General features: G+C 35.9%; 1 protein-coding gene across 1 annotated transcript; it reads right to left on the reverse strand.

The window, feature by feature from the left end:
* Positions 1–10,315: 10,315 nt before the first annotated feature.
* On the reverse strand, positions 10,316–14,671 carry LOC104585697 (putative galacturonosyltransferase 12). The gene is made up of 6 exons (XM_010242662.3): positions 14,280–14,671; positions 13,497–13,552; positions 13,228–13,386; positions 11,488–12,078; positions 11,091–11,393; positions 10,316–10,901 (listed from the first exon to the last, which is right to left on the reverse strand). The coding sequence occupies exons 1-6, from the start codon at positions 14,488–14,490 to the stop codon at positions 10,617–10,619; spliced, it is 1,605 nt and encodes a 534-aa protein (XP_010240964.1). The 5' UTR covers positions 14,491–14,671; the 3' UTR covers positions 10,316–10,616.
* Between the last annotated feature and the right edge of the window lie 10,775 nt (positions 14,672–25,446).

Below are 25,446 nucleotides of genomic sequence, written 5' to 3' on the forward strand. Positions count from 1 at the left end.
CGAAAATCGATCCTTGATGGTGATTTTATTTAGGGCCTTATAATCCACACAAAACCTCCAAGATCCATCCTTCTTTTTAACCAATAACATGGGAGAAGAGAACGGGTTGGTGCTCCGCTGTATGTGTTTCTTCTCCATCAACTCTTTTACAATTCTTTCTATTTTTGTCTTTTGGGTATACGGTGGGGCCGCACATTAGTGGGGGTTGCCCCCGGTATCAAGGGTATACGGTGGTCTTGTGCCCAGGCAGGGGATAGGTTATCTGGTTCCCCATTCACATCCATAGAATGGTTCAGAAGGTCTTGCAAGTGGGCCATATCTTGATTGTTGAGCTGCTGATTTGGGTCTAGGCTGAGTTGGGCCTATGGATTTATGGCCCATGTGCATGAGTATCAGGCACCCCTCACCATGGCTCAGCTTCAAGAGGGTTCGAACATCACCAGATTTAAGGGTCGGGGTCCCAGGCCTTGCAGATGGTAGTGAGTTCCCCCCCAATTCAAAATCCATGGTCATATGGGCCCAGTTGCACCTTACTGGGCCTAATTGGCGCAACCACTGTACCCCTAACACGACATCTACCCCCACTAAATTCAGGGGGTGGAGGTCCACAGTAAACTGATGGTCCTGAATGAACAACTTCCCGTTTCTACAGATACCATCACATACTATTTTATTTCCATCCGCAACATGAACCGGGAAGGAGGAATAATAATGGACAGTCATACCTAGTTGTTGGGCCAGAATCCGAGCCACAAAGTTGAGGGTGCTGCCACTGTCTATCAGTATTGTCACCGGGCGCCCGCAAAGCTGCCTGTAACCTTCATAACCCCTGTAGATGCCGAACCATTTAGTGCATTGAGAGAGATCTCCGATTCTGTTTCAGGTATCACGGCCTCATCTTCCTCAGGGGCGGGGACCTCCATTTCTCCTTCGGCATCTTCCGTTTGCAAGAGAAACACCTGCTAGGCTTTGCATCGATGGCCTGGGCCAAATTTTTTCTCGCAGTTATAGAACAGGCCCTTCTCTCAACGGGCCTGCATTTTAGCCCAGGTCAAGCGCCGAAAAGGCATTTTGAGCCGTTGAGAAGTACTGTTCTGCCTTGAAAATCCACGGGGTGGGGTCTCCTCCAGAAAATGCCGGAAAGTCGAGCTTGGCGTACCTTCCCCCGTAGGATCCCGGACGTATTCCTCCACTGTTGCTGGACTCCTCCAAATCATTCTCCCTGCTCACCGCCATCGACTTCTCCCATTGCAGGGATGCTACCACGGACAGCACCTCCATCAATTCCTTCAGCTCCGCCGTCACCTAGTGCATGTCGATTTCCAGAAGATCCATTCGTTCGTCTACCGAGACTGGTCGTGTGTTCGGCATGGTGAACGACCTGGCTATCACAGGGCTCTGATACCAGATGATAGGTTACTGCCTATCTCAGGGCTCCTTCGAGGGGAACCGACCTCCTGAAAGAGAGGGAGGGGGGAGGGGGGGGAGAAAACGAGTATTCTATATTATTCTCATTGATAGAAGGCGTAGCTTGCAGTAGCTGGCTGTTACATTGCAGAGATAGTGGAATTAGTTGGGATTCCACCGAACGTGGCCTAGAGCTGCTCAGGTGTTGGGCGGAGATTCCTCTTACGTGTATACACCATAGTGATGGGTGGTCGAGGCCCATTGGCAATAGCGGCCTGGGCTTGGGCCCGTTCCTTTGTTCTCACCACGGGCCATGTTCGATGATTCGATCTACAATAAACTACCGCCCTCATCACTCTGGAGAATTCGCCTACAGGTCCAATATTTCCTGCAAACCCAGGTAGTTCTTCTTAATTCAGCTTCGATTAATCAATGCCTATGGCACCAATTCAGCTCACCTTGGGTTAAGCACAATTGGGCCACCTGAATCCGAGTTAGACCAGATCGAGTTAAATGGATATGATTTGGTTCAGGTCAATATGGTTGAGCTATTTGATCTCAAATTGGGTCGGATCAACCCAGATCAGGTTATCCAAAATGCGTGGTTGTGTTTGGGTTGATTCGGGTTGGGCATAATTGGGACATTTGGGCCTAAATCAAATTAGACCAGATCGGACCATTTGACCAATTGGTTGGATTTGGGTTAATTTCAGCTAGGTATGGGTGAGCCACAATGACCCAAACCAGATTAAACCATTGAACCATTTAACTAGAAAATGGCTAGACAATTCACACTTGTGTCATTAGGGTTAATTCAATGGGTACCCACAACTAAATCCATTTAAATTAACTCAATGAGTGACTCAACCCATTTTCAACTCGCTAAGTAAATAAGTAGGTTCAATGGGTTGGGTATGAAATTGCCACCCCTAGTGATCTACTCTGGTGTGGACTCCTACAGGTCTAATTGCATGCCTGCGTGCACTTTCAGCATTTTTCTTACACATTGGCTACACACGAGATTGGAGATAATTTGTGCAAGCTCATTAGATGGAAACTAGGGGTGTGTTTGGTATCATTGCATTGCAGACCCATTGCATTTCCATTTCTCCGCCACATTAGACCCATCGTTTGGTACCATTACATTTTGTAGTACCTGTGAAACTCACTTGTGGAGGAAACACCATTTTGGTGTTTCTTGTTAAAGTGTTGTATGAGCATTTAAACAAATATTGCATTGTACTTTGTGTAGATTCTTTTTTTTTTTTTATTTTGGACCAAGTTGGCCTATGGCTCTCGATATCATCTTCAATTTGTAGTTAATTTTTTAGTTGAAAAAAAGTCTCAACCATAGGGACAAGTGTCTAATCCCAGATAAGAGGAAGCCCCTAACATCCTAAGAGGAGGAAAAATGGGGTTGCTTGCTATTTTTTAGAGAACCCAAAATTCAATTGGGAGTCTCTGTAAATGGCATACAAAGATTCCACGTTGGAAAGATAACTCTTAAAGAAAACTCCCCCTCCTACTATTCTTAATTCTTATCCAATTATCAACAAGACAAGAATCTAGGTGTGAAAAGTCCCCACCTAGGCTGTTAAAGAAGTTTGGGCCTCATGTCCAAACTTGGCATGCGTTCTTGCCTTCTTGGGGTATCACCACTTCTAAATCTTTCATTTTTCAGGGTTTCCGATGCATATATCTAGTACAAACGCAATATCCATGCAAAACTATGATACCAAACACCATCTACACTTTTCTATTGCATCATTTTTGCTTTTAGGGTAAAATACAAAACTTCCATATCAACAAAAACCTCTCCTATAGTTTTGAAAAATACTGTAATTGCCTCCCTTCCATCACTGTTTTAGTTCATTATCAAGAAAAAAGTATTGTTGTCCCCATAATTGAGATTTTGAAGTTACAAAATTGTCCTTACTATTGTTAGGAAATCTTTTAAAGTTAGATTTACTCTTTTAAACTTCACTCAATCATAATGAATTTACAAAATAAAATTACTTTATTCTTTATTTGATCTAGGGAATTCTTTAGTTAAAAATTAAGTTTTTTTGAGAGTATTTTAGTAAATCTCCATCTGAATTAATAGATATAAAGGTAAAATAGGTATTTTCAAAAAGAAAATAATACATTAAATAGGCCAATGTTTTCTGGTTGACACAATGATGGGAAGGATGTAATTGCAGGATTTTTCAAAAGTATAGAGTAGGCTTTTATTGAAATGAAACTTCAGAGAGAGTTTTTATGATTATCAGAAACTTTTATAGTTTACCCTTGCTTTTATTTGAAGGGTTAATTATTTAAAATATCCTTAAGGCATCTGACAATTACTTAAACTTAAAGTAGCCCTAAAGTCTTAAAGCCTATTTAAAGTACCCCTGGGGTATGTGACATCTGGTGATTCTTTTAATATTTCAGAAATCCAATTTTAGCTTTTAGTTGACAACAGTGTGTTGGTTAACACTAGCGACAATGCCAACAAGACACAATGACATCAACTGCTCCATTAAAGAAGCATAAAAAGGAACCGATATATTAAGCATTTATGATCTATCAACCAATTTATATCAAAACATAGAAATGATAAAACAAGCGAAGAAGAATGCCAACCTTGGTGGAATTGTCTAAGTAACAACACTCCATTACCTTGGCCAAGAAGAGATCATTAAGCCAACAATCGCTCCCTTAAACCCCTCAAATTAAGTAACAGTAAATAATGTCTCTAGGAACCCATCCAGCCTCAATTAAACCAAACCCAAACCTAATGAAATACTATCTAAAGACCTGTCAATCCTTGCTAGTATTAGAATCACCTTCATCTTGTTATTGTTTCCGATCTCTCCTCCTCTACCTTGATCACCACCACCGCTAATAGTTCTCACCATTTTCCACCATTGCTAACATTGTTATAGGCTTTCAACTCTGTTTCACATACCATGCCAACGAGAAGTCGGAGAAGGTCGAAGAAAGCTATGTTGGTGGAGGTCGTGGCAATGTGGTAGGTTGTGAAAAGAGAGTTATATCAGGGTTCTGAGTAGGGATGTAATGGAACTAAGCCAAGCTGAATTTTTGCATGTATTGGCTTACTTCAACTAAAATACTATTATGTTTGAGTTTGATTTACATGTCGGGACCAATGATGTGAATTCTAATTTGAATAAATGGGAAACATTTGCAACACAATTTCCAAGAATCATTCAATTCTCAAGATTTTCGATAGGGAATCTAATATGCTTCCACTTTTCCATTTCTACATGTTATACTTCAAATAATGTTTTTGAACCGCCATTGACCCAGATGAGCACACCATTTGGCTTGGGAATTATCTAAGCAACCAGTACCTGGTCCTTGGCCAAAACCAATTGAATTGGTCAGCGACCCGTTGACTCAGCCGGTCAAACTGTTGACCCATTCAATGCTCTTTGGTCGCTTTTTATTTTAATTATTTTTTCATTAAAACGGGTCATTCATTCGAACCAGACGGTTGAACCATCGACCCAGAAATCGATGGCCAGAACGGTTCTAGTTTCGAATTGTTGTTTAAAACCTTGGCTTCAACTCCCAAGGATTTTATATTCATCCAGTTTTCAAAATGGCCTGTTTTGAGAAGATACATCAAAAGAAATGAAATTTCATTCAAATCAAAACTTGCTACAAGCATGTCACTTATCTCAAGTAAGACTCACCACTGGATGGATTTTAGGGTGCAACCTTGGTCAAACTAACGGCTTAGGGTGATTATGATTGGAAAATGCCAACCCAAAATAGAGCCTCTTGGTTACTTGGACACTCAAAACATGATAACGTATCATTGAATGCATCAATTTATTTATATCTACACTATATATAAAAGTGTGAATGCAGTGTGAAACTTTTTTGGACTAAATTTACCCTCTATTTCTTTGTTTGATAAAGGGTATAAAAGTTATTTTATTATAGCTTTAGTTTCAGGTTTAATGGTTACTATAATGATTATATTTGTGTATTTAAAACCTTGGCTTCAACTCCCAAGGATTTTATATTCATCCAGTTTTCAAAATGGCCTGTTTTGAGAAGATACATCAAAAGAAATGAAATTTCATTCAAATCAAAACTTGCTACAAGCACGTCACTTATCTCAAGTAAGACTCACCATTGGATGGATTTTAGGGTGCAACCTTGGTCAAACTAACGGCTTAGGGTGATTATGATTGGAAAATGCCAACCCAAAATAGAGCCTCTTGGTTACTTGGACACTCAAAACATGATAACGTATCATTGAATGCATCAATTTATTTATATCTACACTATATATAAAAGTGTGAATGCAGTGTGAAACTTTTTTGGACTAAATTTACCCTCTATTTCTTTGTTTGAGAAAGGGTATAAAAGTCATTTTATTATAGCTTTAGTTTCAGGTGTAATGGTTACTATAATGATTATATTTGTGTATTTAATCCATCTCTAATTTAAGGGTTGAAAATCTAACTTCAATTATTATTTTCCATCTCATTTAATCCTCTCTCATTAAGTCTTATACTTAATGTATTAAATCCTATTTTTCTCTTATTAAATCTTATATTTTTAAGTTGTTTTTCACTAATAAATGCTACTAATTAGATCTATGTTAATATTTTTAACAATATAAACCCATATATTTTGAAACTAACTCAAAAACAAAACCATTCTTTATCCAATTGCTAGTTAAGCAATTCAACCTTCAGAGTCAATTTTATCAACCTATAAAATCATAGTTAGGTAATAAAATGTTTAAAATAGAAATAAATATAGAAATTTACAAAAAAAATATAAAAAAATAAGTGTAATAAACAAGAATTGTTTTTATTGATAATGAAAATGAAATATATAATTTAGAATTGACCAAAAATTAATTTAAAAATTAATAATAAATAGTTCAACTTTTGGATTAAATGTGTTAACCTTTAATGTCATAAATAAATAATAAAAAAATAAATTATATAAATACAAAAATGAAAAAAATAAATAAATTTTGCAAAAAAAAAGCATTCAAGCACATCTATAATATCATGTACTTATCATATTAAACAAAAAGTAAGTATGACATATCATAATTATTTTTACACACAAAAATACAAAAAAAAATTATAGAAAAAATTGAACACATTTATAATTCTATATTTACACTACTATTAAAAATATGAATAAGATTGTGGAGCTTTATTTCGACTAAAATTAAGGATTTGAAAACTGGCCCAGAAATAGAACTGTTTGGCTTTCAGTTTCTGGGTCAGTGGTTCAACCAACCAATTTGGGCGGGTCCAATAGGAAAGGTGTAAAATATAATGTAACTTTTTATTAATTTTGACCACTAGATTAGGATTAGATTCAAGTCCACCGCATATGTACATTATTATGAGAAGGGAGTGTGAGACTTTGATAAAGCAAAGAACTGAGAAAAAAGAAAGAGATGATGAATAAGATAGAGAAGGAAGCGTTGCCGGAGGTGGTTGTCACCATGTTCACTTGTTGTTGTTGCAAAACCGTTTTGCCCTGAGGAAAAGAAGAAGAAAGAATCGTTGTTGGCGGATATCTCCAAGTTCATCATCACCGCCACTACAACACTATTTTCCCTCTTCTTACATCTCTATCATCTTTCTAAATATCTCTCAAATCCCAGATCGCTTGCTTCATCTCTCTAAATATAAGATCGATGTTTAATATCTCATCTCTTGCATTGATTTTTCGATTTCTTCAATGGAATTGCAATTTTTTTGTTGTTACAACTTAAAAAGAATCATATAAATAAGAAAATTCAAAATCAAAATGGAAAAACTAAAAGCCCTAACTAATATTGGCCATTGGGAATAATGGTAATGGAACAAGATTATGACATATGAAAGTTTCTTTTTTTTCAATTTTATTTTCTAATTTCTATTTTAAAATAAATAAAAAATTGGAATTAGTTTGAAAGTAACTCGAGAACCGTTAACTAGGTCTAACATTTTACCGGTGAAACTATCCAAGTCAACGGTTCTCTGACCATTTCAACATTTTTTGTAAAATAGCAGTTTAGGGCCAAAATGGAACTAATGACCTGACCGGTTCCCTGGCCAAATGGTTTGATTGTCCGATCTAGTCCGATTTTTTAAACATTGACTAAAATACTCATTTTTTAATTTAGTACCTATTTAATTGTAAGGTTTAAATTGTAAATTGAACTACTATTTTTCACCTCATTCAATTCCCTCTATTTAAATCTTACATTTTTTTATAAATAAACAAAAGAAGAAAGATACATCAAAAAAAGATAAAACACTACAAAAAGAAAAGTCTAGCCAAGCATAACGGCTTCTCAATGATACTTGAAAATTCACAACTCGATCTGATTATCACATATTTAAATGAGGTGTTTATGTAATCACGTTTGGATTTTGCAAAATGCATCTAATTAATAATAAAAAACAAAAATAAAAAATAAATAAAGTTTATAGAAAATTTTGGATATATTATTACTATAATTATCATCAGCTAGAATTGCCACGTGCACACTTACTAGTTACTATTAAAAGTGTGAGTGAGAGTGTGAAACTTTTGTTTGACTAAAATACCCCAATTTTTGAATTTAGTCCCTCTATAACTTGTAACTGTAACAATAGAAATGTAATTTGAATAACCACATTCTCCTAATTCGAATCCTTCTCATTAAATCTATATTTAAGGCATTAACTCCCATTGTCATTCATTGAATCTTACTTTTTACTAGAATACCTCTATTTTTGAATTTGTTCCCCCTCTCTCTCATTTAGGGTATTAATTCTTGTTCCCTCATTTAATCCTATGTTTAAGCTAGTTTTTCACCAATAAATTCTATTAACTAAATCTATATCCAGTACTCTTAACAATATAAAATACGTGCTTTTTAAAATTGACTAAAAAAATGGAACCGTTCTTCCATTCTTGTGGCAAGTAAGCAATTCAACCATCCTGAACAAATGGATCAATCCATGATGTCATAAATGAAATAAAAAACTTTTAAAATAGAAATAAATACAAAAAATAAAACTATAGTAAATTTGGGTACATTTATATTAATCATATCAAAGAAAAATAGGTGTAATAAATAACAATTATTCTTATTGATGTTGTAATGGAATATAACTTTAAAACTAATCTATAGTGGCAAGTCAACAATTCAACCTTTTGAGTCAAATGTCTCATCCCTTGATATCATAGTTAAATAAAAATTAAAAGATAAAGAACATAAAAACATTATATAATAATATAGAAATTTGTAAGAGATACGCCACGACTAGCATTGTATTGTACCAGTTATGCGTATCAGTCTGATGTGCCACCATATCGATGCGTATCACACTGAATCAGCCAATCCCTGAAACCCAAGTCGCCTAGCGTCCAAGAGCATAAGGATCTTAACTATTAAGCCACTTTTTATTTCGTGATAATAAGTGAAATAGATTATCTTTTATTAAAATTAATTCTTACATTTAATCTAAACAATTAATATATTCAATAACTCCAAGTACAAAATTAACAAGAATAATATTCAAAATTATTATTTTATAAACCAATAAAATAAATAATTTATCAAATCCACATATATATAAATGATTTTTAATTTCAATAAATTCATACAGATAAAAATATTATTTATAGAATGATTGTTTTAATACTTAGAATTATTTACGTAGACTTGATAAGTTATAATATTTATTTTATAAATTATTAATTAATATTTTAATTTGCATTAAATAACAATGTATTTATTATTACAAATATAAAATATTGTTTACAAAATATTTGAGAATATAATATAAATTGAATCTATCAAATCCACTAATCTACATTTAAATAAAAATTAATTTTTATTTAAAAATCATAAAAATAAAAATATTAATAATAGAATAGTTATTTTAGTAATTAAAATTTATGGATTTTCATATGATATGCATCTTCAAAATTCTAATAGATTTGATATATTTTAAGTTAAGATTATATATTTTTATAAATTATTAATTGAAATTTTTATTTACATTTTATATAAACATATTTATTGTTTACAAAAATGAAAGTATTATTTACTGAACATTTGTGAATTAATTTTAGTTGATGTTTTTGTTGATGTTAAAAATTGAAAATAGTAAAGTAAAAATAATTGATATAATAATTTAAATATAATGGTTGCATATGTTTTGTGCCTTGGATTTTAATAAAAAATAAAAATAAAAATTGATACATTATCAATAAAATTGTATAGTATCTACGCATCCCGTTACATCAATAGTAATATATTTCTTCAGATATACCATTAAAATATACAATTCATATGTATTTATACATTATTTATTGTTATTTTGACATTAAACTTGAAGTTATTAATATAATTATTGAATTTGTATGTATTTCCTTAGTGTATTCAGGTATTTCCATATTTTTCTTCAGTAACAATGCGTTTTGCAAGTGTTTCCGTATTTAAGTTGTCCAATATGATGCCCAATACTACTTTAATCCTTTTATGAAATATAAATAAGGTACATTATACATTAGCCATCTATTTTGTCCAAAGTTTTGAAATATTATGAAATAATATAAATACAAAAATACTATAGAATACTAAAATAATCGAAAACTTATTGAAAATTTTTCACCCAAAAATCAGAAATTTTAGAAAAAAGAAAATCATCACAGGGTGACAGACCAAGAGTCCAAAATGGCACGTCTATATTTTCAAAATTTAAAACTTGATATTACTTAGAAATACTATTATCAATAAATATTAAGCTTTTCTTACCAAAGAAAATTTTAAAGTTTTCTTATTTTACTATTTGATACTTTTAATCTTTAAACAGAGAGTATGTAATTGCTGCTTAAAGAGTTTCGATCCAGTTTAAGATTCAGCTATCAACCAATCATGTATTTCGAAAGCACTCTTCATTTCTCTATGAACACTTTCCCACAGGATACATATGGATGTTTCAGAATGCCTTTCACTCTTATGTATAAAGAAGTCAAATTGGCACCTTCCAACAAGGGAAGCAGATCGAGTTTAGTTCCTAAGACCAGAGGATGGTCCTAACTCCTCACAAGTCACCCCTCCCCTTCACCTGGTCATCGAAGACCCTCAGCTCGTTAAGGTCTGTCGGTTTCCATTCCTTCTCACCTAGCTATATCTCTACTGCCATCCTTGGTTGATGTTGTCATCTTCAAGTTCCAACCTAGGAAGCTCTGATATGGCAGGTCTTTATGAACTTATCTGAGAAGTTGACGTACTTTGCCCATAATGGCCGCAGATGGGGGAACGCTATCTCAAGCCAAGGCTTTGCTCTGCCATTAAAATGGATAACACCAGCCCTTTCAGCATCTGCGATACTCGTATTTTCCTGGTATCCAAGCCCCAACATGTGCCAGAATGGATCGATAATATGAACGTGGCCATGGAACGCTATTAGACCAGGAGGCAACGTCCCCAGTTGCCAGAGGCTTAGGTCCGATTTCAAGTTCTGCAAGATGAAATAATATATGGATTCAAATGAACAAGAAATTATTAGAAACCCAGAACTGTACAATTGTACAGGTCTGGTGATTTTGGTTGTGATTTGACCCTTCAACAACAACAACAACAAATTACAAAACAAAAATTAATCAATTAAATAATTGTAATGAGATAAGTATTAATCAGAGTAGGTTACCTTCTGAAGCCAATAATGGTAGGTTGCACTTATGTTTGTCTTTCTCCAGGCTTCTAGATCAAAAATGTTCATGCCATAGGCCCAGGCGCATTCATCAGGATCAAAATTCTCTGATATTAATGGGTTAGAGAAGTTCAAATAGCTCTTGAATCGTTTGGACATGACGAAATTATCATCTCCCCTGCAGGTCTCAACTGCTCCATTGACATTGCCTTCCATGTCGATATCCCAGAGAGGTGAAAGATCAGTTTGGACCACGATATCGTCGTCTAGGAAGACTACCTTATTAAGACTCGGAAAAAGCTGCAAGATTATAATAAAGAAATTAATAATTCGTAACCAAAAATCGTAACCAAAACCACCATCTTCACACGCATCCGTACTTTTAATTATATACCTCTGGTAAATGTATGCGTATGTGATTCATTACTGAATTATATTTGGGACTAAGTGCTTGCAGCTTCGACGCAATGACGTAAGGCTTCTCGGTGTTAGTCGCGACAATTGCCGATGATCCTCCCCTGAACTGTGACCGGACCTTTTGATCCTTCTCCATCGCCTCTAGCACGGGAACCTTCCCCTTAGTAAGCCAATCGAAATGGTGCAGACCTTTAACCTCAATGATGGCAGGCGTTAAAGGGTGCAGAGAGAACCACGCCTGCATGCTGGAATAGGTCTTTCTGTCGGTGATGATGTGAAGGACAACCTTCTCGGGCCTCAACGAGTTGCGGATGAGGGATGATGCCACGACGGAGGCTGCCAGGACGTTGTCGGAGGCAAGGACGAAGTGGAAGAAGGAGTTGTCGACGAGGAAAGGTACGCACTCCGGCGCAGGGAGCTGGAGTCGTGCACCGGCGTTGGTGGAGTGCTCGTTAGCCAGCTTTAGAGCAAGGCAGTGTAGCTGCTTCGGTATGCTACTGGATGCGATGTGGCGGTACAAGTATTCTTGGATTTTAGCTGCTCGGGTCCTTTGTTCCATAACAGACACCTGCCACATCACATCAATATCAAAATCAAATAGTACTTCAGTTCTGTTTGAAGGTTACGTTTACATACATGAAGTACGTAGTCCAACCATAGCTCCACCAATATTTATATCATATTAATTTCATGATGGATGATGGATCCTACGGCTACGTGAAGTTAGTGGGGTAAGGTACCTTTTTTTATTTACGTCGTCAGATTGGAATCTACACGTACATCACACCCCACATAGGGCCGGGCTGGTCGGTTGGTAGAACTGGGTTTAATTCGGTTAATGTGGCATGATCTATCCGGTGGAATGTCCAAACAAGTCATTAGATTATCTACTTTCCGAATCATGAAAATCAGTTTAATTGATTTCGCTTGCTACAAATTCTCCTGTTGCTGTGGGAATTTAACAAGAATATAATGAGAATAGTTTAGGAATAAGTTGTTGGGCTGATTTTACGACTTTGGGAAGTAGAGAAATGAAGGAGTTCAAGGAACATGGTGGCATTGTGTTTGTTTGGCATAATGGGCAACCCAACACCCTCCCGATTCAACGTTTTCTGCCTAACATGTTCGTTCATGTGTCCTTTTAAAGTGTGCAGTTTTTTTTTTTAATAAAAAAATTATTGCAACTAGGATAGGACAGGTATTAAATTATTAATTGACTAAAGTGACGAGGTGAAGAGGTTGATGATGAGATCCTTGAAGATGTTTTCGTTCTCTCACACGCCCCCCCCCCCCCCCCCCCCCCCCTCAAAGTCTATTGGGCTTCAAGTATAAATAAGCAACAGGCCCATTCATACCAAGAGCTGAAATTTAATTAATTATTTATAATATGGTGACAAGGATAAAATTTAGTCAAATAGACTTTGATACCATGTCAAGAAACTATTAAGCTGTTAGTTGAGGTCCCTAGATAATGGACTGGTTCGCTGAACTCTGTGTAGTGGGGCTGTGGAACCAATGATAATGCTCCACATTCCACACCAGTGAAAGAAGCGAAAGTTAATATACGAGAAAGACATAATACTGGAAGAGATTTGATCAAGTTTTGATGTATACCAATTCAAATGAGTTGGCATGACATTATTGGGCCAATAGAGGGTCATCTCCTCATTGGCCTGAAGAAGAATTGGAGCCAAGGTTTAGATAGATGAGTTCTCACCATAGACTTGAGCCTCAAAGTGAAGGTCCTCAAGTCAGATTTGTTGCTCTTCATTTCTGCAATGAATTCCTCCAACGACTGTGGAACCTCTGATGCTTCTTGTGTATCTTCTGGGTCCTGGTTTTCTTCTAAGACTCGATAAATCTCTTCAGGCACATTCTGTAACAACCATTAATTAAGAATTTCTATTCAGCTAGGCTACCTGTATCAATAATATTGTTCTGGACAAAGAAGAAATTTGAATTCAAAATTCAGGGTTTCGAGATCACCATTGATTCTGGCCTTCTTCCCCAAATTCTTGGTCCTAGTCTCTTCCCCACGCATCCTACCACCAGTGCACCAAAGATTACAATTGTAGAATTTGATCATAACAATACAAAGCCTTTCACATCCAAACAATAAAGCCAATGTTGATGACATCATAAACATACACTGGTTGCAAGCTATGATTAACAAAATGGCAGAGTGACTTGATTGCTTTTTTCGCTTTATGGAATCTCATCTTAGAAATCCCATTAGATGGTTTCATTTAACTTCATCTGATGTACTATATAACTACTGTATTATGTTTGTGGCAGACCACCCACCATCCTAAAGATTCTTCTATTAAATCCAGGTTATAGAACTATTTTACTTCTATTGATAAATCAGTATTTGTAAATGAATAATCATAGAAATTTATACAAGCACTCAACCTATAGCAGCTTCCCCAAGACAGAACAGACATGAAGTTAGGAGTCTTACATATAATAACCAGTTATAGAACTATATACTTCAATCTCTGTACCTTAACCTTTAGTTTGAACTACTTGCCATGGAATTATTTTTTTATCAACACTAAACGTTTCTCTAATAAATATTTTAGATTCCACATTATCCCTTTCCTACAGACATGTTGGAAACTTAACAGTAGCATTAAATCTATTTGGAATTCAAATAAATATTTTTCATATTCTCATCCCTGCTAGGAAAAATACAGCAAGACACACACACACAGATAGATAGAGAGAGAGAGAGAGAGAGAAAGATGAACAAAGTAGGATGATGTGTACCTATAGTAGAACACTTGTTTTCTCCGTCTATGGTATCCATGGCCGTCAATACGAATACAAACCGGAGAAGAAAAGTCATGAACAAAAGCGAGTAGAAAACCATTCGGTAGGAAACTCTTCTGGTTCCAACCTTCACCTTGATAAAATCCCTCACCCCTTTACCAGGAAGCACCGTTACATGCCGCAAGCTTGGCGATATCTGAAGTTGCATTTTGACAGAAAGAAATGAAACAACAGAAACAGAACACAACTTCGGGTGTAACCCACCTTGGGTTCCTCTTCTTTCTCTCTATCTATCTCTCTGGCTACCTCATTTGAAAGTATTCGAAGAAGAACCCAAATGAATCACAGCACAAACTCACCTCCAGATGATACTGTAAAAGGAAGGCTGCAGAAGGGGAGCTGGTGTTAAGGTTGCTATCCTTCACCTAACCTTGCTTGACACTTAGGTTATAATCTTTGAGGTTAATGGGGATCATTTTTTTTTTCCAGTCCAAGAAGGGTAGTTCGAGAGAAAGTGACCTGGGACGAGAAGAAAACTAAACTTTTGCCTTGCTTCTGAAGCAGAGGGTTTATGATATTAAGAGCAAAAAGAATGGACGAATGAGCGTTGCTTGGTATTGGTTTGCTTTACCTCCAACTGAAGTTTGGAAAACAAAAAAAAAAAAGAGTTGGTGTTTGTTTGCAGCTTTGAATTTGATGGAACAGCGTTTCTAAATGGAAAACGACCCCTTTTTCTCAAGTCTGAACAACAACAACAACGAGGGCTTTTGCTTTAAATATCGTGGGAGGTTGAGTTGCGGGCTCAGGGGTTGTTCGGTTGAAGAGTAAAATTACGGGAACTCTGCTAACGAATGTACGACAACGACGGGGTTGGGTCGGTTGACCATGTCGCTTCTACTTCGGCTTGGCAACTGCATTTCCATATGATCGATCCGCCAAGTGTTTTTCCCGATTCTGATTAGGGTTGGGCTTGGGCTACAGCCTACAGCCACACCCACCGGAATCGATCCCCCAAGGCCCCAGGGAACGCGTCGAACTCGAATCGGGTAAATTTAAATTAAATTTCAAAGAATAACAACGTGATATTTGTGTTTCATTTCAACCCAAAACGATAAAGATTGAAAAGAACTAAAGACGAACCCAAGACCTGAGTGAATATAACTTAATCAGGATACTGATTTTAAGGGACCGATGGACGGATCGCATCCTATGTTTGGTGACAGCACGGGACTCTAGTGGTCAAGTGGTGAATGAGATGGGTCTCAAGTCTCAACGAAAATTTTCTCTCCTACAACTACAATAATGGATGGATGCTTGCGTCCCTCACAACGAATTCTGATAACCTACAAACAAATGTGTGTTTTACATGCTATGTAACCAATCAAGAATCAACACACTAGTGTTCCGTATTCTCTCTTGATTAACTCGGTAGTCCTTTTTTTCTTGGTAATAGATTAATTCGGTAGTCTACTGCATATGCCCATGATACATATCCTTTTTCCCGCAAATGGGTCAGTTTTACCCGAAACAACCTTTGAACCAGCGGTTCCAATCAGTTCTTAGATTGGATCCGATTCCAAATTCTTCAAACCAATCTCTACCAGACCGGATTCAGGTCAGGGTCTTCGGGTTTCTCTTACCTGAACCGACTCAGAGAACTAGCTTTGATTGGCCTTGGTGGAATACGTCTAAAACATTTAACTAAATTCTGGTATGTGTGAAGTTAAATTATGGATTAATAATAATTAATTATATGTTATTATTTAGGTTGTTTACGGATTATATATTTTTTTTTTCTTAGAGATTGAATGGGTATATGGATTTGAAATGTGAAATGTTTATTATAGATTGTTGCTAGCGGGGGCCTATGCAATGTATAGGATTTATTAAGTGAAAGCTAAACAATAGAAGCACATATAAGTATATAATTGTTTTATAGTTTTAATTTTTAAATAATTAATCATTATTTATATTTTGGGATCGATAACCATATGGGAAAGATATGATATCTGAAAATTTTATGACCAATCAATTGGTATCATAAATGTGGTAGCCAATCAGGTGTTATTTATCAAAAGTCATAGGAGGATTTTGATTGATCAAAACTCTTATAATACCATATTTTTCCCGCATCATAGATTTTCCCTTATATTTTATATACTACTTTTAATAATTTTTTTACAATACAAAATAATAATAATTAATTTCAGCTAGGATTGTTCATCAAACTGATGAAACTGACCAACCTGACCAACTTGAACCAAGTTGGTCTGTTTTCTATTATTTTCCGATTAGCTTTGGTTCAACAATTTCCCAACTTGACCATATATATATATATATATATATATATATATATATTATTTTTAATACAAAAAGTTGAAAAGTCTCATATTTCTTAGTCTAAAATATTTTATATCATAATGCCACTATAATTTTTAAACTTAAATTTAATTTTTTAAGTTTAACTCTTTTTAACTGACCAACCAAATTGGAAAAATGACCTAAACTAATACAACCCAAGTTGTTTGGTTTTTCACTAATGGTCAATTAGCTTCAAGTGACTAACTCTCCAACCTGACCGGGTTGATTTGGTTGGTCAAATAGCCTACAACCAAACAGAACCAACCCATGAACACTCCTAATTTCAACTAAATTAATAGTTTAATATGTCTATAATAAATAATAATAGTTTAATCTCCAATAATTATTGAAAATTTATTGTGAAAAATATATTGATAAGGAAAATATAATAAAAATACAATAATTACAAAGATACAATAAATACTAAAAAATATATTAAATTAGTTAGTAAATAGTGTAATATCAAATAATAGTACAATTTCTAATAAATATTAATTAATAAATTAAAACAAAAATACAAACAATACAATAAGAACAAAAAACAATAAATAATTAATTAAAATACAACAAATATTAATGTTAGTATATATTAATATATAATAAATATAGATTATGATTTAAAATTATTATTAATAAATATTAATTATTTTGAAAGTTATTTTTTATAATTTTTAATTAATATAAGTGAAATTAGTTATTTACAATATTATTTAGTTATTTAAATAAAATCATTATTTAAATTTGAAAACATTAATTATTTATTGAATTTAATAATCCATAAAATTATAATTGATACTATTATTACATAATTTCGTTATTAGTTTTGTAAAATATTAAATTATTATTAATTTGAATATTATGTTATAATTGCTTTTCTAGTTTTAAGAAAAAATTCAAATTTATTACATATTTTCATTATTTTAACTGTTTAAAATCTAGTTATGTTAAATTTCATTAGTTAAAATGTTTAGTTATTTAAATATTTAAATAATATATAAAATATATAAAAATTTTCGTTATTCAAAGTTTATTTCTATTAAAGTTGTTACATAATATTAAATATTTTGTAATATAATCATTTAGCTATTTTAATATTTTGTTATTTAAGATATTTAGTTCCTGAAATATTTAAATAATATTTTATTTTTTAATGTTGAGTTTTTATTATTTGAATAACATTTAAATTGAATAATCCAAAAAACCCTAATTTATATTGTTAGTACATAATTTCGTAATGTATTTGTGAAAATGTAAAATTATTAATAATATGAATATTATTAAATCAATTATAATTATTTTTTTGGGTTTTTAATAAATATTTTAAAGTTATCTTATTGGTTGTTTAAAAAATGACATGGAATAAAACAATCAAAAAAAGGAGAAAAAAATGAGAAAATTCTAGACTATTGCGTTTTAGTATATATACAAACCCAAGATCAATGCTTGGAAAGGAAAAAAAAAAACAGAGTTTTATTATTATTTTTTTAAATAATAGGTTCCATGATTAGACCTTTGAAGTTGGAATGGCTAAACCAACCAACCGATCTTAATAGGATAAGTTATAGCTTCAAAACATAGAATCAACCCCTACAAGGTAAGTTCTAGGTTTTGCCTTGCAACTGAACCAAACTGACCCATGCTCACCACTATTTCAAGCTTGGATTCGGTCCTCACAAAATTGTCCTCACATTGTCTTCACCACCTTTTTTCCATTCATGCATTGGGAATATCTCCCTAATTGTATGTTTTTATTCAAGAGGAGATATTCCCAACGCACAATATAGTAGGCAGCTGACAAGGAACTAAAATAAGTCTTCATGAGTATATATGCTTAATATATTGCACAATCTTATGCATAGGAATGTTAGACTATCTATTTACATCTATACTGTATAGGCTCAGTTTGGAAGAAAGAGTACAAATGCAAATAAGTACAACGTAAATACATACAAAATAATACAAAATATAAAGTTTTGCACTCTACATATTTGCATTTGTACTCCTTCCAAACTCAATCTAAAAGTGTGAATGCAATGTGAAACATTTTTTGGACTAAAATTACTCTCTACATTTTTGTTTGAGAAAGGGTATAAAAACCTTTTTATTACATCTTCAGTGTTGGCTTTAGCAGCTACTAAAATGTCCATAATTGTGTTTTTAGTCCATCTTTAATGGTAAGTTTGAAAATGTAACTATAATTATTACTTCTCACCTCATTTTATCCCCTCTCATTAAATCTTATACTAAAATTATTAATTCTCATTTTCTCTTATTAAATTAGATCTCTATCAATATTTTTAACATTATAAACCCATATATTTTAAAACTGACTCATAAACAAAAACCATATTTAATCTAAGTGGTGACTAAGCAATTCAACCATCCAAATCAAATTGATCAACCTACGAAATCATAGTTAGGTCATAAAATTTTTAAAATAAAAATAAATATAGAAACTTACAAGAAATATAGAAAAACTTAAACACATTTATTATATTTTTATTAATCAAATTAAAAAATAAGTATAATAAACAATAATTATTTTTATTGGTAATGAAAATGAAATAGTTTAAATCTTTCCTACCATGAGTGTCCATTAACAAAGGATTAAAAAGACTAATTTGCCCATCTCACTCTCTCTCCCTCCCCCTATCTCTCTTCCCTTGGTTAGAAATGGAACCACCGGCTTCAGATATATTTATCAATGATACTTACCCTTCTCTATCGACTAGAGAAATTCACTGATGAGAACCCAGACATCGGCGTCCACCGTGAGCTCAGACTCGACCTCTCGTTCTCCCGCTCCAACTCCCAACCCACCACAACCTCATACGAACTATGGAAAGATCAGCGATCTAGAGAAGTTCTTGGGTTTAGTGACGACTAGACCCGTTCATGGGCCGGGCCGGGCTTTGACTCTTTATTAACAGAAAACTGTTAGGCTCGAGCCCGAGCCCGGCCCGAACAACAGGCCTACAACTTGGGCCCGAGCCCGGCCCTGATAAAAAGCCCGAAGCCCGAGCCCGAGCCCGAAGCCCGACCTAATAAAAGAAATTCAAAATTTTCTGACATTTTCTATTTTAATTTAAATGTTTTTTCCCCTATTTAAATGAACAATGGGTCTACAAGTGAATCAATGACCTCAAATCAAAAAATTTATTCAAATAGACATTACATAGGGTTTTTACTTAGGTTTAACTATAGGTCGGACCGGGTTTACTTAAGTTTAACTATAAGTCGGGCCGGGCCAGGCTATTTTGGCAAAGCCCGAACCCGACTCGAATTTTATACGGGATAGGCTTTTTGGCCCGAGGTTAAGCCCGCGGGCCAAAAATCCTATTCAAGCCCATCCGGGGGTCGGGCCAGGCCAGCCGGCCCGTCGGGCCACCCGGCCCATGAACAGGTCTAGTGACGACTACCCCATTACCAAGACTCAGAGTCATTGAATGACGGAGCATTTAGGCATAAACTAGAATATCCCCTGCCTAACTGAAGATCTACTTTTACGAGTACTCGACGACCTAATTGACAGCTCTCATTGGAAAGCATGGCGCTTGGTTTGCAAATAAGGCCCTTTGAGTCTTTCGGCGCGATTTGCTGCCGAATTTCTTTCGCATGTACCGATTTCCTGAATTTCTTGACCTGTCTTTTTGCCCCCGTGTCACGGGGCTGTGCGTTGGGTTCCGTACAGCACTCGTTAGTTGATGAATAAGCCTACGAATCAATCAAGAAAGTAGCAAAACAACAATAAATTCACACAACATAAATTAATGGTAAGTACAAACACACTATTTACATGTTAATGACTCACTGGCATACTACACACTATTTACATATCATACTACTATTTACTAATTGACATTGGCATACCCCCTTTACAAGTAAAGAGTACAATGACCCACGTATGACACATGAAGACACTTAGATGGCGTGTTTGCTGGTGGCTGATCCGTCACACCCGTGTTGGTCCATTGATTCCGCTGGAAGGAACTTAAGCATTTGCATAAGGTTCTTGATGAAGGAAGATTTGGCCCGATCTCGCAAATCATGCCACGTGGCAAAAAACAAGTAGCTCGGCACTTAAAGCAGCATATCGAGGGTACAAACACCAAAGGGAAGAGACCAGCGGTCCAAACTCCCCTCGAGGAGACCAACTCCCTAAGAGGAGCCCGAACTCCCTACAAGGGGCCCGAACTCCCTAAAAGGAGCCCGACCTCCCTACTAAGAGCTCAAACTCCCTACGAGGAGCCCGAACTCTCCCTTTGGCCCCGAGCCACACAAAGCAGTGACCCGAACTGGCCCGTCTCATGACAGTTTGGGACACCCCCCCTATCCGAACTCAAGACTTCGCCTCGCACACCGCTCCAAGCACTTCGCCTCCAGAGCATTGAACTGGACGAACCACACCGTACCTGACACCGAAGGAGTCCGTATCCAGGGGCGGCGCACCTGACTGACTTGGGATCTAACGCTTGACGGCCACACTTCAACGGCCACCTGCCACCGTCACCTACCACCGCCATCTCCAGTTACAGGGACGGCTCCGACAAAAAGAGCAGTGACGGTTCTGCCCCAACAGAGGCAATGACACCCGAACTGGCAAAAGCACGGAAGTAATCATTCCCGACCTGACAGAAGTCTAGGAGTGAGTGCGTGAGGTGGTTATAAAAGGCTCTCCACCCCCCCAAAGAGGAGGTATGCAAACTTTGCGCTATCTGGTTTTATTTGCCTTTGAAGGATTCTAACTTGAGCTTCGGAGCCTTTACACCGGGTTCCCCCCGGAGCTTTCTCATCTCCCCCGTTTCAGGTTCCCTGCTACCGAGTTCAGAGGCAAGGTTGTTGACAGCTAAGACCAGCCGGATTGCGCATCATCAGTTCTCATGGCGTCAAAACAAAGGTGGCGACTATGGTCGTGATGGCAGGTATGAAACAAGGGAAGTGAACGAGATCCTAGTCTCAGTGCACTTTGTTTGAAGCATTGTAACTTCACCATCCCGTTCCTGGTCTCAGTGTCCTGAGTTTTGTGAATATAGGCGTTGCCATGTCACAGGTGGTCCAGTTAGCTCGGAGGTTGCTGTGTGCATCGGTCTGAGAGTGGAACTAGACGAGTGTTTCCATATCGTTGGGAGAATAGGGAAGGAGAGAAAGAGAAAGAGAGGATGGAAGGTTAGTCGTTGCGGATTTGAGTAGAGAAGACGGATATTCACCAAAAAGGGTATTTTGGGTATAATTTAAAATTAAATCAAACACGTAAAGTCATGTGTAAATGGCATGTGATAGAGATAGGAATGGCAACGGGGTCAGTTCGAGGCAAGGATTGCATTCCCCATCCCCATCCCCGATGCTCATTAGGGAAAGAAATGCTCATCCATCCCATTCCACCGGGGATGAGTTCCCTATCGGAGACCTGGATCCCTGATTGTTTGAGAGAGAGACTTCAAACTTGTGACTTGCGAGTTGCAAAGTTTCAGATCCATAACTCACATATGTTTGAGATTTCAAAAATTAGAAATCGGACTTGTGAGCACTGAGTTGAGAGAGAGAGAGAGAGAGAGTACTGACGGCCACTACTAATTATTAAAGACGATAGACGAAGAACGGAAGAATAAGGGTAGGGTTTTGAGTTACAGGCGTCGCCATCGCAAGTTCTTTTCTCTATTTTTTCTTCTTTGTTTGTTGAGTTAATTAGTTTAGGTAGTAGAAGAGAGTCAAGAGATTCTCGAGAGTTAAGAGTTTTAAGTTTTTGTCTTTTACTCTTTTTGAGTTTTTGTTATTTGTGTAATTATGATATAATAATATTATATAAATAATATATATATATATATATATATATATATATATATATATATATATGTATCTATTAACCGGGGCCGGGGCAGGGCGGGGATTGCATTCCCCATACCCGACTCCACCGGGTCAGGGAGCCCGGGTACCCATCGGGGATGGGAAAAATTGTCATCCCTAGACGGACTTAATGGGAAGGGAGTTGTGCAATAATTGTTAGATACAGTAGGGGTACTTTAAGACAATACTGAAACAATAGGGGTATAGTTAGTTAATTTCCTAAACCTTAGGGGTAGTTTAAGAAATTTGCCTTTTATTTTTTATTTTTCAGGAATTGGGACAAACTTCGAAGAAAACCCAAGAGACACCAAAAAGTTCATAAATTTTTAAACTAGTGCCCATTACATAGAATTTTTCTATAAGAAGGGTATTATGGTAATTTTAATATCTTCATTTGAGAAACCAACAAAAGGGGGTATTTGTATGTTTTTTTTCAAAACGTTAGGGAATGTTTTATTAAAATCAAAACATAGGGGAGGTTTATAAGATTGTTAGATAACCTAAGGGAGGTTTTATATTTTATCCTAATCTTTATTTACTTTAGAAGGGGTGACCATGAACCAAGTTGTTCAAGCTCGGCTCGGCTCGGCCTAAACCAAGCTTTGAGCCGAACTTGAGTCTAATATATAGACTCATTTGCTAATCAAGCCAAGCTCAAGAATAATAAAGCTCGGCTCGTGAGGTTCACAAGCCTAATTGAGTATATATGTACATAGGGTGTCACCTCAGCTACTGAGGGAGACCTTGGCTCGACACATTGACAACTGAGAGAGACCTCAGCTTGACACCTTGGTAATTGAGGGAGACCTTGGATCGACACCTCAACAATTGAAGGAGACCTCAGCTCTGCACCTTGGCAACTGAGGGAGACCTTGCCTCAACACTTCAACTGCTAAGGAGACCTCAGCTTGACACTTTGTAGATAAGGAGGCCTACAATCAAAGGTAGCCGAGATCGAACTTCTAAGCTTTTGGCTCAAGTCGATCTCGAGCTCAAGTCTCTAATTCGAATCGAGCTCGAGATCGAGCATGATAATTTATGAGCGAGCTAAGATTAAATAACCAAATATTCGGCTTGGCTCGGCTCGAATCCCCCCCTACAATGCCATCTCAAACTCTCAATTATCTAAATTTTCTTCTTGAAACATCTCCGATAGTATCTCACTCCCAATAACAATATCTGATAAGTCAATCCATCCCGTGAACCCAACCTAACCCACTTGAAGAAATATGGGTAGGGCCCCCTATCCCCCTAAATCACTAATATTCTAAGCATTTGTTTGGCATCGTTGCCATTGCTCTAAAAAATGACGCCACATCAGCACGTCAGAAACGGGTGTTTGTTTGGAACCGTTTTTCTATAAAAGACAGTGCTTCAAGCCACGCCTTGGAAATTGGAAAGCATGCCTTGGAGCAATGCCGAATTTGGCGTTTCCTGGAGCTGCAGCTCATTGCTGCCAATAGGGATGTGAGGTGGCAGTGATGTGGCACTGGATAATGGGTACTAGTATTGAAAACGTTTCCTAAAGCATTGGTACCAAACAGAAAAAGTTGTTGTTGCTTCAAGAAACATCCTACCTAGTAGCAACAATTCCAAACAAAAAATAGACACTATTTTCTCAAAAATAGTGCTTCCAACCCACACATCAGCAGCATCGATGCTAAACATATACTAAATCGAATTTAACAAAGCAACTGAAAATTTTCTCTCCATTGTCTCCCCTCTCCCTCTCTCACCATGAAGACACCATGGAGAAAAGTTACCACATACCAGTCTCCTCATCTTCACGTCATGGTCAAATAAGTTTTAATTTTCATTTGTTTCAAACTTTATAAATTTCTTTAAATGATGACATATACATTGTGTAAGTACCCATTATATTGTTTACATGATTAATGTTTTAATATTTTATATTAATGATACAAATAACAGAATTAGAGATGCAATTTTCTAAGCCAAATGTGCATAGAGAACCATCATTGGAAGCTTCAAGTCTATTAGTGTTAGAGGAAGAATAGATTTATAAATGATGGAATGTATTTGAATATAAAGTCATTTTGATTTTCTTTAATTTCTGTTGGAATATTTACATATGCGTTTGGGAGATCTAGTTATCTATTGTTGTATATCTATTTGTATCTATTAGAACTGAACTGTAATGTTGAAGTTTTCATTCTTTAATCTTTTACTTTTTGAATCTTGAACTTCCAAGTTTTTCTTGTAAGTTTGAAATCTTCAGGTTAACTTCTTTAGTTTCGGAATTTCAGGTTTTTTCTTTATTTTTTGAATTTTCAGTTATTTTAGGGTTGATCTGTGTCTGAATATTCACGGTTATTGGGTTTAGCCTTTATTAACCCGACCAAAATTTGGCTTGACTCGTAACGTTTTTTTCTTAAAATTATCTCTCTCCACCTTCCACATATATGCATTTAAATTCCATTAAGCTACATGCGAGTATTAGGTTTTATCCGCATTAGGCTCATAAATTTTCAGGCTGGGTCTAGCCCAATACTTCAGAGCCAGCTCGCCCCAACACTATATTTATCGTATAATTGGGATCTCTCCTCGTAAAGCGCCACTCACGCCGACCCCACAGTCACATCTCACCCGAACATCTCCCATGAATAATACATAGAAGTATGAGAGATGTTCTCGAGAACACGCTATCAGATCGGTGTGAGGTGCGCTGTGTTAGGAGCAGGACTCTCAAAGTCTGGCCTGGCCATGATTAACTCGTATTGACTATTGACAGCAAATGCTCTTACAAGGATGGTGTTTGAAAGTGTAGTTGCTTTTATGAACTGATTTTTAAGAAAAAATGTGCATATTTTCAAGACCCGTTTTTTATAAAAAAATACTGAGCAATATTATGTTATATGGTAAGATGATTTTTATTACCAATTTTCATATATGTACCGACAGATAAGCACCACATCAGTCAAACTTTGGGATAAAAGGT

Source organism: Nelumbo nucifera, chromosome 1 (genome assembly GCF_055504915.1).
Source record: "Nelumbo nucifera cultivar China Antique chromosome 1, China Antique-T2T, whole genome shotgun sequence".
Lineage (NCBI taxonomy): Eukaryota > Viridiplantae > Streptophyta > Magnoliopsida > Proteales > Nelumbonaceae > Nelumbo > Nelumbo nucifera.

Coding starts and splice junctions, on each gene's coding strand:
- LOC104585697 (XM_010242662.3), bottom strand. CDS start 14,490: ATGCAACTTCAGATATCGCCAAGCTTGCGGCATGTAACGGTGCTTCCT. Junction 13,553..14,279: donor AAACAAGTGTTCTACTATAG/GTACACATCATC, acceptor CACTGGTGGTAG/GATGCGTGGGGAAGAGACTA. Junction 12,079..13,227: donor CTTTGAGGCTCAAGTCTATG/GTGAGAACTCAT, acceptor GTGATGTGGCAG/GTGTCTGTTATGGAACAAAG.